Source organism: Lynx rufus, unplaced genomic scaffold (assembly GCF_022079265.1).
Source record: "Lynx rufus isolate CCGP_SWC_20201006 ecotype Redwood Valley unplaced genomic scaffold, mLynRuf1.p SCAF_25, whole genome shotgun sequence".
NCBI lineage: Eukaryota > Metazoa > Chordata > Mammalia > Carnivora > Felidae > Lynx > Lynx rufus.
The window spans coordinates 17,451,164-17,465,196 of NW_025814840.1; the positions used below are offsets into that span (position 1 = coordinate 17,451,164).

The 14,033-nt window shown below is 46.6% G+C and overlaps 1 protein-coding gene across 3 annotated transcripts in view; it reads right to left on the reverse strand.

The window, feature by feature from the left end:
- Positions 1-14,033, reverse strand: part of CAPN9 (calpain 9) — a 44,362-nt gene that overhangs the window by 16,916 nt on the left and 13,413 nt on the right. For 2 of the 3 annotated variants that reach the window (XM_047088726.1, XM_047088722.1), the window contains 4 exons: positions 10,696-10,864; positions 9,716-9,799; positions 4,406-4,491; positions 1,964-2,041 (listed from right to left, as the gene is read on the reverse strand). In XM_047088726.1, coding sequence (XP_046944682.1) covers positions 1,964-2,041; positions 4,406-4,491; positions 9,716-9,799; positions 10,696-10,864 — 417 coding nt within the window. The remainder of the gene's footprint in view (positions 1-1,963; positions 2,042-4,405; positions 4,492-9,715; positions 9,800-10,695; positions 10,865-14,033) is intronic. The other variant, XM_047088725.1, reaches the window with a different exon arrangement.

Consider the following 14,033-nt stretch of genomic DNA (forward strand, 5'->3'; position numbering starts at 1 on the left):
TACAACAAGGTGGAGAGACACCAAGGCGTAGGAGGTGATGGTGATGCCATGATCCACTCAATCGCTTAATCATCTAACCGACCACTAGTGAGTGTCTGCATCTGTCCTCAAGACTCAGGTGTGGGCAGACAGAAAATGCACAAAGGCAAGGAAAACCCAGAGCCTCTGTACTCAAAATTCAAGGTAAATGCATCTCTAATTTCCAATTGAATGGCTTGTTAATCTCTCAAGCTTGTGGATCCTACGTGTTTTCCACAAATTTCTTTGACTCATGACCTCATGGTTCCTGAAGCAGGCCACCAAAGTTCACCCATCAAAATGGGGCCAAGGACTGCAACCCACTCCTTCCATCTAGAGTGGGGTGTAAGCAGTGATGTGTGGGTCAAGGCTGTTGGAAGTGGGGGTGTCTTCTCCAACCTTTCCTGTTTTTCCTCTTCTGCTGGCTTCCTGCAGGTGACTGTGTGACCCCAGGGGAGGGGGGAGCCATACAGAAGAAGGGGCTTGGGTTCCTGAATCACTGCACAGAAAGGGCCACCCACAGAATAAGGGTGTCTTCCTGGACTGTTATAATGAGTGAGAGATAAACTGTATTGCATTTGAGTCTTTATACATCTTGAGTCGGTGACAGCAGCTGGTGTTACCCTAAGTCATTGGTGCCTTGAAGCATAGAGCTGCCATGACCGAATTCTAAAATATGTGATATCAGCTTAGCATATGGGAAGGTTTCAAGGACATATTGGAGATAGAAAATGGATATTCATGTTAGGAATGGCAATATATGTATTAAAACTGTAAAAATAGGGGCGCCTGGGTGGCTCAGTCGGTTAAGCGACTGACTTCGGCTCAGGTCATGATCTCGCGGTCCGTGAGTTCGAGCCCCGCGTCAGGCTCTGTGCTGACAGCTCAGAGCCTGGAGCCTGTTTCAGATTCTGTGTCTCCCTCTCTCTCTGACCCTCCCCCGTTCATGCTCTGTCTCTCTCTCTGTCTCAAAAATAAATAAACGTTAAAAAAATAAATTAAAAAAACCTGTAAAAATATGGAAGACAGAGGCTGTGCTCTGGGGGAAGAGAATGGAAAAAGCTGGAATATTCATACGTACCGGTTTTTGCTTAGGGTGTTTAAGAAGGTATGTAAGAAAGAGGTGAGCTCAGGTAAGAATTGACTGGTTTGCTCACCAGGGAATAAAGCTAGAAATCCGAAATTTGTGGTCTTACACAGGGGAAGAGCCAACGGTTTTCTGAACCCCACAGGAAGAAATATGATTAAAAAAAAAAACTTCTAGAGATGAAGGTCCACTAAAAACTTTCAGTTAGGGGCGCGTGGGTGGCTCAGTCGGTTAAGCGTCCGACTCTTGATTTGGGCTCAGGTCATGACCTCACGGTTTCGGGGGATTGAAAACCACGTCGGGCTCTGCGCTGACAGTGCGGCCCCTGCTCGGGATTCTCTCTCTCCCTCTCTCTCTCTGCCTCTCCCCCACTCGTGCGTGCTCTCTCTAAATAAATAAATAAATAAACGTTAAAAAAAAAAACACCAAAAACCTTTCAGTTACGCAAAGAGATTCCACCCTGTGGAAAGTCCAGATTAGGAATGTTTTGTGCCCACTTCAGTCTATATTCAGCTCTCAAGGTCGCTGCCTTCAGGGGTCCTTGTCATCAAGTGGGGCGAAGGAGTAGCCCCTGGGAGCAGTGGGGCTGCCTGCCTTCAAATTCATGGTGCAAACTCGGATGATGGGTAGTTCGGGGGAGGGGTGCCGGTCTGCAGACCCAGGCTCGGCCGCACGTACAAATCAAATTCTCTGCCAACCTGGGTGAATGCGAGGGGGTTGAGACAGATGCATTTGCTTTACCAGAGAAATCAAACAAAGACAGACAAGGGAAACATGCAAGTGAGCCAAGGGCCATAGGGCGCTCTCATACCCGTTATGTCGTTAATACAGAAAGGAAAACAGAGGCCAGCACTGTACCAGAATTCCCCGTCGTCGAGAGAGGTGTGACACAGGCGCTTCTGCTCAGCTGGCCCAACTGAAAGCCACTCGGAGGAACTAGGGATAAGCAAAGTCAGGCTTTAGGTGGAGGGTCTTGCACAGCGGCCGAAACAACACTGGCCTTGGTGGAGAGGAGTGTCCCTCCTGGGGAGGCAGGGTATGCGGCCATGGGGGGAATGGTCCCGGTCAGTGACTGCTCCCTGGGCCCCAGAAATGTCCCAGGGGAACTGGAGGCTGGTTGAAAAGTGGGGGTCCAAAAGCAGCCGATGGAAAAGGCCCTTGGGGTCATTTGAACCTCCTCCATGGGGGATTCTCATGGGGCCGTCATAGGATGTTGAACACCAGCAGGGTAGCAGAAACTTCCAACTGGAAGCCACGAGTGGACCGAAATGCGTGCCCGGGAGCACCTCCTGGCCTCGCCTCTTCGTTTGTAAGCGACGTTTTGACAAGTGATGGTAATAATGCCTTCTGTTCACCTGGGCTTGAGATTCCACACGCCAAACACCTTCTTTACGTGACCGTGCTGGGAGGCCAGGTGGGGTTCTGTGAGGTTCACGGGCCCATTTCGTGGACCAGGGCACCCAGGTGGGCAGCCGTCACCACCCGCCTCCAAACCCAAGAGTTCCACCTCGCCTCCGAGTTCGCTGTGTCTCCGCGACCCCCGCAGCCGCCCCCAGAGAGTTCAGGCCGAGTCACCACCACTGTGGTGCTCAGCCAAGGCTGCCCGCCTCACCCACGCCCTGCATGGCCCCCTCTCCAGGAGGAAGGAGCCCCTCTCCAGGTCCTGCCCGCCAGGGCTGGAACAGCAGAACTAAGAGCCATTATTTTCTTTTTGAACCATTACCTTCCACGGGGCTCACCCCCCCCGCCCCCCACCAGATAGTGGGCAGACTGGCTAAGGAGCACTTTCAGCACTTCCGTCATAACAGGGGGTCAGGATCAGGAATCAGGATGGGGACTTGCCCTCCATCACCCCAAGGCTGAGCGGGAGCGTCCGGCCTTGACCCCAGTAAATGCACTCTCCTTATTTCGCCCTCTGCGTGTTTCGCAGAAGGAGAAAGGGGCCCCTCGCTCTTTTACACTGCGTGTTCTCTAAACTGAAGGACGTGATGAGTCTACGCAGGATAGGAAGCTGTCTTGTTCATTTGGCTTTCAGTATTTCTGTGCTTTCCATTTCTGCCAGGAGAGGGAGGCCGCTCTCTTCCCTCCTGTGATGCTGCTCGGGTGTGAGTCCATCTCGGCCACAGCTCCCCGGCTCTGAGGAGGCAGGAGCCGAACCGGGGCGGCAGGTAGGGGGACAAGAGCAACCATGGGAGGCCTGGCCTCCGCGGGGGCGTGTGCTGTGCCCTCGGGCTGGAGTCAGGTTAACGGAGACACAGACGCGCTGACGATTGTGCCGCGGTGGCTTTGTTGTGAGCAGAGGACAAACACGAGCTCAAGGTCTATTCAGGTTCGAGACTAGCTCAAGATCTATTCAGGTTCGAGACTTGCCGGAGGTCTCCCCAGGGCCCACGAGCCATGAGCGGGCGGGGCTGGGACAGCAGTACCCCAAGACGGCAGGGGCAGGGTGGGCCCCGCCTAAGCATATCTAAACATTCCCTGGTCCCCAATCACCTGGGCTGCTTCCCGGGGGACAAGGAGGGGACACACACCTGCAAAACAAAACGTTCTTTATAACTGGGGACCAAATAAAGAACCCTGGCTGACTGCTCTGTAATGGATGAATTTCCTGTCGCGCTTCCTCTGTCTCTCCACTGGGCCACCGGGCCTCTGGCCGGTGGTCACTGACCAATGAGAGAGAACCCTGGAATGACCTGCCTGGTGATATTTCAGGGATCCTCACACCCAAAATACTCATTGCCACCTCCACCCCCACCCAAAACACATACATACCAAATATCAAAGCTACCATAATTGGAGATCAAGCCTTTCACAATACCATGGGGATATGAACTATTCCCATGGGAGGGAATACATCCACTGACATAAATACAATTACTGGAAAGTTTAAAAAGACATTAGGGGCACCTGGGTGGCTCATTCGGTTAAGCGACCGACTTTGGCTCAGATCATGATCTCGCAGTTTGTGGGTTCTGTGCTGATGGCTCAGAACCTGGAGCCTGCTTCAGATTCTGTGTCTCCCTCTCTCTCTGCCCCTCCCCCACTCTCTCTCTCTCTCTCTCTCTCAAAAATAAATAAACATTAAAAAAAATTTTTAAGCCATTATAAGGGTGTTCCATTTTGACTACATGATGGACCAGAGGGCTAAAAAGGGAGGAAGTAAGGCCACCCAGAAGCAGGACCCTGAACAAGAGTCAGGAGGGAACTGGGAGCTGTAGACCAAGGGCCCCTTCTTCATACGTCTGCGCAAACCAGTGCTGGCCCCTCTGTGCCCCAGAAGGCAAGGAGGTGGGGACTGACCTGTCACTCCAGGACCCGTTCCACTCAACCTGGCCCCAAGGGTTCCGGACTCTGATGAGCTCCACGTTCCGGCCTTGGAAGTTTACCTGGAGGGGAAAAACACCAGGGAGATTATATATTCCCGTGTGAACCTCAGAGTGCTTCACCTCCAGCCCGGGCTGGATTTATTGAAAGCCTCTTGACTGTGACACGCTAAAGCCATGTCCAAACTCATCAATTCTTTTTTTTTTTTAATTTTTAAATGTTTATATTTGTTTTTGAGACAGAGAGAGACAGAGCATGAGTGGGGGAGGGGCAGAGAGAGAGGGAGACAGAATCCAAAGCTGTCAGCACAGACCCCGGGGCGGGGCTCCAACTCGTCAACCGCGAGATCATGACCTGAGTCCGAGTCTGCTGCTCTGGTGACTGAGCCACCCAGGCGTCCCGAAACTCATCAATTCTTCACTGGCCCTTGGAATTTTCTAGTTCCTAGTGAACATAATGGCTAGCCTTACCAACACCGTTATACCAGTCACCCACGGTGGTTGCACTGCAGCTGGGAAATAACGTAGGATTATAAATAACAAGAAACTAGTCCACATGAATCTTCAGATGAACGAGTTTTCTCTCTGGACTGGAATCTCCCTAGACGCGGAGACCAAGTCTTATTTATCAGTGTACCCTCAGCGTCTAGCACAGCGAGCGGTAAAGAAGAGTGGCCAGAAGTACTCATGGAGTGAGTTTTCTTCATCCTTGACGTCTTACTCATGGATGAGTGAAAAGTATGCAAGCACACACAGGAAATTTAAACAATGAATAAACAAAAACCACTTGCAAGCCCTCTGAATCCAATCTCCCCCCACTTTCAGGTGTCAGGTGAAGATTTCTGCTGTCCATATGGAGAACCCTTGGGCCAGTAAAGAAGGATGATGCAGTCATGGCCTTCATGCTCTGCCCTGGACCAGGAGAGAGGGCCAGTGCATTTAGAAAGATTTCGGAGGGGGCGCCTGGGTGGCGCAGTCGGTTAAGCGTCCGACTTCAGCCAGGTCACGATCTCGCGGTCCGTGAGTTCGAGCCCCGCGTCGGGCTCTGGGCTGATGGCTCAGAGCCTGGAGCCTGTTTCCGATTCTGTGTCTCCCCCTCTCTCTGCCCCTCCCCCGTTCATGCTCTGTCTCTCTCTGTCCCAAAAATAAATAAAAAAAATAAAAATAAAAAAAAAAAAAGAAAGATTTCGGAGGAAAGAGAATAGAAGTAAAACACTTTTGTTCATCAGTGAACCAGAAATTTTAGCTCAAAACTCTTTACCCTCATGCACTGGGCACAAATTATATTTTTGGCGTGTAAAAATTAAGTTAGTGTAACCTCTCCAGGGTCCAAGATGCAGCCCGCAGCTAAGATGTCCATCTAAGGCATCTAAGATGTCCATGAAGAGAATTGTTCACGGAAGGTAAATCCCTTATAGGTGGAGAGAAAGGAAAAACAACTGAACAGATGTGATGAAAGGTTTCTATTTCTTAAAATAATATTTGGAGGATGTAACATTAAAAATCACCTGCCAAAAAGAAAAAAACCCACCTGCCTACCCAAGTGAGTGATTGGCAAGGCATTATGGGTGGGAAGGAGGAGGTAAGAACACTTTGCAAATAGTTTTAATTCTAAAGAATGCAACTGTATCCCCTGGTGAGGAGGAAGGACTGGCTTCCTTCTGCACTCCTTACTCCCCACTCCTCTAGACTGGGTTTCTCAAAACATGGGTGGCAACAGGAGGAGACCAGAAGTGCCGGTGCCCTCTACAAACCGGGTTTGAGACTTGTCCAACAGAAGCATGAAGTGGGCAAAGACAAGCCTTCGGACTTTGTTGAACTTGAACCTGAGAGGATACAGCCCTTGGCTTCTTGTCCTCCTCTTCCAGGTCATCCCCTTTGCTTCTCTTTCCCACGTGTCCCCCCAGGAGTGCTTGTCCAAACCAAGCACTCACTAGAAGTCAGGGTGGTGTGCACGTGGGTTTGGAAGCCCCTGGGAATCAGTTCCACCCTGGACTATAGCTGCAGAGAATAGGACTTTTGAAGGTTAATTTTATGTGTCACCCTGACTTGGCCACTGGTGCCCAGATATTTGGTTATACACCATTTTGGGTGTGTCTGTGAGGGTGTTTCTAGAGGAGATTAGGATAGGTAGACTGAGTCAAGCAGATGGCCCTCCCCAGTGTGGGTGGACCTCATCTGATCAATTGAAGGTCTGAATAGAACTACAGAAGGTGGAGGAAGGGGAGAATTCACTCTGTGTCTAACTGCTGAGCTTGGACTTTGGTCCTCTTTTGCTCTGAGACCAGGACATGTACCCTTGGTTCTCCTGGTTCTCAGTCTTTTGGACTTGGGCCAGAACATCATCCCCAGCTTACAGATGGCAGACTGTAAGACAGAAGTCACAGGACTTCTCAGACTGCATAATCATGTGACCCAATTCCTCATTATCTATCTATCTATCTATCTATCTATCTATCTATCATCTATCTATATTTTAAAATTATTTAAAAAAAATTTTTTTTTCAACGTTTATTTATTTTTGGGACAGAGAGAGACAGAGCATGAACGGGGGAGGGGCAGAGAGAGAGGGAGACACAGAATCGGAAACAGGCTCCAGGCTCTGAGCCATCAGCCCAGAGCCCGACGCGGGGCTTGAACTCACGGACCGCGAGATCGTGACCTGGCTGAAGTCGGACGCTTAACCGACTGCGCCACCCAGGCGCCCCTAAAATTATTTTTAAAGTATATTTTAAGAGAGAGAGAGAGAAAAAAAATTTTAAATGAGAGAGAGAGAGAGAGAGAGAAGGAGAGAGACAGACTATGAGCTGGGGAGGGGCAGAGAGAGAGGGAGAGAGAGAATCCCAAGCAGGCTCTGTACTGTCAGCACAGACTGTGAGATCATGACCTGTGCCAAGATCAAGAGTTGGGCACTTAACCGACTCAGCCACCCAGGCACCCCTCATCTATCTATATCTTATTGGTTCTGTTTCTCTAGAGAACTATGACCAGTACAAGACTTGTAGAATTAGGGTAGAAAAGAAAGAAAAAACAAAGCCCAGGCTCCCACACCAGCTAAACAGGGTTGTTACTCTGGTGGAATCACATGTTTCTCTCTCTCTCTCTCTCTCCCTCTCTCTCCCATTTTGCTCTTTTGAATTCCAGCTGTCTCTCATCCTTTAGATGAGACATCCTCAAAAATATCTGAAAGTGTGGTTTAGACTGTGATGCCCTGAGGGTTGCTTCAAGATTCACAAATCAATCAGTAGGATACACCACATTAATAAAAAAAAGTATAAGAAATAAGAACCATATGATCCTGTCAATAGATGCAGAAAAAGCACTTGCAAAATACAGCATCCATTCTTGATAAAAACCCTCAACAAAGTAGGGATAGATGGAACATATCTCAACATCATAAAGGCCACATATGAAAGACCCACAGCTAATATCATCCTCAATGGGGAAAAGTTGAGAGCCTTTCCCCTACGGTCAGGAACAAGACAAGGATGTCCACTCTCACTGTTACTATTTAACGTAGTACTGGAAGTCTTAACTACAGCAACCAGCCAACAAAAAGAAATAAAAGGCATCCAAATCAGCGTGGAAGAAATCAAACTTTCATTATTTGCAGACAGCATGATACTCTACGTAGAAAACCTGAAAGACTCCACCAAAAAATCGCTAGAACTCATACATGAATTCAGCAGTTGCAGGATATAAAATCAACTACAGAAATGTGTCGCATTTCTATACACCAATAATGAAGCAGCAGAAAAAGAAATCAAGGAATCAATCCCAATTGCAATTGCACCAAAACCAGTAAGATACCTAGGAATCAACCCAACTAAAGGGGCAAAAGATCTTTCCTCTGAAAACTATAGAAGACTTATGCAAGAAATTGAAGAGGACACAAAGAAATGGAAAAGTATTCCATGCTCATGGATTGGAAAAACAAATTGTTAACATGTCAATACTACCCAAAGCAATCTACACATTTAATGCAATCCCTATCAAAATACCACCAGCATTTTTTGCAGAGCTAGAATAAACGATCCTAAAATTTGCACGGAACCACAAAGACCCCTGAAAAAGAAAACCATCCCGAAAAAGAAAAAAAAAAAAAACCTGGAGGCCTCATCAGGGAAATACAAATCAAAACCACAATGAGACGTCACCTCACACTTGCCAGAGTGGCTAAAATTAACCACACAAGAAACAACAGGTGTTGGCGAGGAGGCGGAGAAACGGAAACCCTCTTGCGCTGTTGGTGGGAAGCAAACTAGAGCAGCCACTCTGGGAAACAGTATGGAGGTTCCTCAAAAAAGTGAAAATAGAACTGACATATGATCCAGCAATTGCACTATTAGGTATTTAACCAAAGGATAGAAAAATACAGATTGGAAGGTGTACATGCACCCCAATGTTTCTAGCAGCACTATCAACAATAGCCAAACTATGGAGAGAGCCCAAATGCCCATCGGCTGATGAATGGATAAAGAAGATGTGATATGTATAATGGAATATTCAGTCATCAAAAAGAAGGAAATCTTGTCATGTGCAACGATGTGGACGGAGCTAGAGTGTATTATACTAAGTGAAATAGGTCACTCGGGGAAAGACAAATACTATATGAGTTCGCTCATATGTGGAATTTAAGAAACAAAACATGAAAATATGGGAGGGGTACTCTTAACGAGATCATACTCTTAACGACAGAGAACAAGCTGAGGGTTGATGGAGGGAGGGAGGGAGGGAGGGGATGGGCCAGATGGGTGAGGGATATTAAGGAGGGCACTTGCGATGAGCACTGGGTGTTGTATGTAAGTGAGGAATCACCGCATTCTACTCCTGAAACCAATATTGCACGGTATGTTAACTAAAATTTAAATTAAAAACAGAAAAAATAAAGTAAAATTTAAAACCCTTGAAGTCATTGGCAGTCGGATACATACAAATTAAAACAATGATGCAAGATCACCTCATACCCGTTTGTTTGGCAAAATGCAAAGACCGGCTGTTGGCAGAAATTTGAGGAGGGGACAATTTGACACGTGTACTGGTGGAATCGTAGCATGTTGCAACCATTCTGGAGAGTAATCTGGCACTATTTAGGCAATTAAGTACATGCCTCAGATCCCGCAATCCTACCTCTGGGCATGCATCCTCCAAAACGTTTTGCCTAAGTGTCTGAGGAACCATGTTAAAAAGAAAAAATATATATAATGTGACGCACTAAATAAGTACAAGGGACTAGCACGACCGAGGCTATTCCTATACCCTGTCCGTAGGGGTTCACATCGCCTACCTGGTCAATTCCTGTCACACTGTAGGCATGGCCCTTAATGAGACCAAAAGGTGTCCGGGCTTCAGACTCTGTAGCATTTCGGATCTGGAACATGAAAAGAGCACCGTTGGACCCATTGGGGACCTTAACCCTTCCCTCCCTGCCCAGACCGAGCTCCAGGCCGGGGCTGGCCCCTTCGAGCCATGTGCCTGAAGCATAGCCTCGCGCCGGGGTGAGGAGACCCTGAATCCCGCGACAAGTTCACTTTTTGCCCCCAAACAGAGCAACTTGACCGCCCCCATCATGCAGCACGGCACAAGATAGAAGATCCCATACACCCAAGAGAGGATAGCCGGCATTTAACAGTAGACAACCCTATGTCACACGCCTGAAAGCGCAGACGAAATGGATAATTTAGTAGCAAAGAATACATGCCCAAGGTCGACCCAAGAGGAGACAGAAAGTTTGAACAGGACTCTAACAACTAGCTGGGATAAAATTATATGCGTGTGTGTTTGCACGCATGAAGACATTGGAGAAATACTGTCAGAGTCCTCTCTACAGATACGAATTTTTTAATGATATACAAAGCAAAAAAAAAAAAAAAATTCAGGCAAGTATAAAGTAAGATTCCATTCAGTAAAACCAAACTAAACTTCTGCTGTGGTTGTGTATGTATGTGCATGCCTGTGTGTACGAAGAAGAGCGGGGTGTGAAGGGCACACATCCGGTGTCACAGGGCTGGGACTTGGGGAGGGAGATAGGGATTTGCCTTTATAGATCGCACGATTGTCCCACTGGCTATAGTAAGTACACCCCAACTTTGTAATTTGGAAAACATGAAATTGAAACCTCTGTTTTAATGAAAATAAATAAACATTGACACCACCCTCCCACTGCCTGAAAGTTATGTTCTTCCTCACACGGGACCAGGGCAGCTGGCCCAGATCCCCAGCCCCAGGACAGCGAGGGGCACGTGAACAAGCCAATGAACGACTTACATCAATGGAGCAGCCCACGAGAGAGCCCCTCTTCAAAGCCTTCTCTAGAATCTCATAGAAGTTCTCTGGAGCCTCTTTAGTTGCAAAGGTCTCTGCTACACCCCCGGTGAAGTCTTCCATGGCCTCGATGGCGCTGCCTCCCTTCAGAGCCTCATAGCTACCGCTCAGCCTGTAAGGGCGGCAAGGAAGCACGGACACCGTTGCAGGGAACCAGGAAGACCACCAGGTGGCGCCCCTTGGCCAAAGATTTTCTAACTTGTAGGGCCCGTCGTTCAGGGCCTTGCCCTGGCTGGGTGGTGCGGAAGGAAGATGGGAAGCAGGCATAGGGCTTTATCTGGAGTTCCAAGGATCCAGGCTCTCTGTGAGACAGGCAGTTGGCTGTGGTGGTAAAGGGCGTGGACTCTGGTCCCTGACCGGCTGCAGGTTCAAGGGCTGGATCCACAATGTACAAGCTGAGTGCTCTGGGGACACCTCCCTTACCCACTGCTTCAGTTTCCTCATTTGCAAAATGGGGGTGATGGGTGGTGTATGCTCCCTCCAGGGACTGCTGTGAGGTTTAAATGAGTCTCTCTCTCTCTCTCTCCTCCCCTCTCTCCCTCCTTCTCTCTCATCTTACACACAACAGGGCTTGACCATGAAGGTGTCAGCTATATGTAGACCTGAGACAAAGTTGAAGCTCTTTTTCTTCCTTTCTGGTCTTGCATAATCCCAACCTTTTTTCTCATAGTTGTATTTTTTATTAATATAAGTTTTATTAATATAAATTCGTATAAGGTAAAGCCCTATGCCTGCTTATATATTATATATAAATTTATATTAATATTATTATATGAATTTCTATTAACATTAGTTGTATTTTTATTAATATTATTAATATAATAACTTATATTAATATAATATAATATAATTAATATACGTGCACACACACACACACACACACATAGGCATCCTGCTTGAATTTTAAAACAAACTTTCCCATTTAGAACAGTTTCAGATTTAAAGAAAAAATTGTACATAGTACAGAAAGTTCCCATCTACCCCCACCCAATTTCCCCTAGTGTTAACGTCTTACGTTAGTGTGTTACCCTTGTTCCCGGTGACTGAACCCATACATTGCTATTATTAAGGTCCTTACTTTCTTCTTATGTCTTTAGTTTTTACCTAATATGCTTCTTCTGTTCCAAGAACAGAAGATATCCCATCCAAGATATCACATCACACTTTGTCCTCATGTCTCTTTGGCTGTGGCAGTGTTTCGGACTTTCCCTGTTTTCTATGACCTTGACAATTATGAGGAATACTGTCGGGTGTTTTGTAGAATCTCTCTCAATTAGGATCTGTCTGTTGTTTATCTATTGGTTAGACCGGGGTTATGGGTTTGGGGGAGGGAGACCACAGAAGTAAGGTGTCCTTCTCATCACGTCACATCCAGGGTCCATAGTGTCACCATGACTTATCGTTGCCCATGGTGCCTTGACCACCTGGGTGAGGTCGTGCCTGTTAGGTTTCTCCGCTAGATAGTTACTCTCTCTCCCCCTGTCCACGCCGTCCCCTTTGGAAGGATGTCATTACGTGCACCTAAGGAGCAGGGAGTTTTGCTCAACCTTAGATGACTTGCAGTTCTTCTATAGGGTAGATTTATTCTTTTCTCCAATTTATGTATTCGGTCATTTGTTTATATCAGAATGGACTCATGGGTATTTGCTTCGTACTCTGGCTTATAATCCAATACAACTTTACTTATTTTGTTCCTCACACTGTTCTAGGTTTGGCTATTTTCAGCTTCTCCAGCTGGCTCCTGGGTCCCTTTGACATAACCCCATCAGTGTGTGTGTGCGTGTGTGTGTGCGTGTGTGTCTAAAACGTGTTCTCACTCCTTACTACTGCAAGATGCTCTAGGCTCATCTTATGAATTTCCCACCCCTGTCCTACAATCAGCCTTATCTCCATGGAGCCTTGGTTCCTTTCACTGGAAAATGGTATTTAGAGACCAAGACCCGAGAAGTAGGAGTGCTTGTTGCTGTGGGGCTGCCATTCTTTCTAGGCCATCTCTGCTGACAAAGTGGGGAAATAATGTATATACACTGACCCTGTATATATACATATATCTTTATGGAACCATCTCTTTTAAACAAGACGTGAGTTCAGCTTGAGTCGCCAGCCCTAACCCATGACAACACGCATTATTCCAGCCTCCTCCCCTTGCTTCTTTGTAACCTCCTCTCTAACTGTGAGGAACCTAGCTCGACCACCTGCCTTAATTGTTCAATTCACAATTATATACATGTATCATATATTATATATGAAACATATATATTACAAAACATATATATGATACATGTATCTACGCATAATACATGTATTATATATATGCACGCATATATAGCACATATATCATACACATACACACACACACACACACACAATTATATATGTATAATGGTATCAGAATGTTGTCCTGTGTCCCTATGAGAAACAACTTTATCAGCCCGAGTAGAATGCTCGTGTATAATTCCTCTTGCCGTAATCTTACAGACCCCACTCATCTCCACCGTTACTCAGGTTAGCTCCCTTTTCTCCTACCCTCCAGTGAGTTTGTCTCATAAATTTGTGATATAGGCAGATGAAATGCATAGCCCGCATTTCATCCTGGGATTCTTCATCCTTCTCGATGATTTTTAAATCTTCTTGTATTAAGCTTCATTGTTTGTGCCGTAAAGGGTTATGGGTTTGGTAAATGAATGGCATCATGTATTTACTATTACAGTCTCCTACAGAATAGTCTCACCACCCTAAAAAAAGATCCTTTGTGCTCCACATATTCATCCCTCCTCCTCTCTGTCCCTCCCCCTGAACTCCTGGCAACCACTGATCTTTTTATTGTCTCCGTAGTTTGGCCTTTTCCAGAATGTCATACAGTTGGAATCATACAATATGTCGTGTGTTCAGATTGGCTTCTTTCACTCTGCAATATGCGTTTAAGATTCATCCATTTCTTTTCATGGCTTGATAGCTCATTTTTTGAAATCACTAAATAATGTTTCATTGCCTGAAATTACCACATTTATTTACCCATTCATCTTGAAGGACACCTTGGCTGCTTCCAGTCTTTGACAATTGCGAATAATGGGGCTAAAAACATTTGGGTTCAGGTTTTTGTGTGGACCTAAGTTTGTATCCAAGTCATTTGGGTAGAAATGGCTTTTTACCCGACTCATCTACCAAGAAATGTGACTGATGATTCATTAGGTAAGAGTATGTTTAGTTTTGTAAGAAACTGCCAACTTGTCTTCCAAAATGGATGACCCATTTGGGCCACCATGGCTCCCCCCATGGCC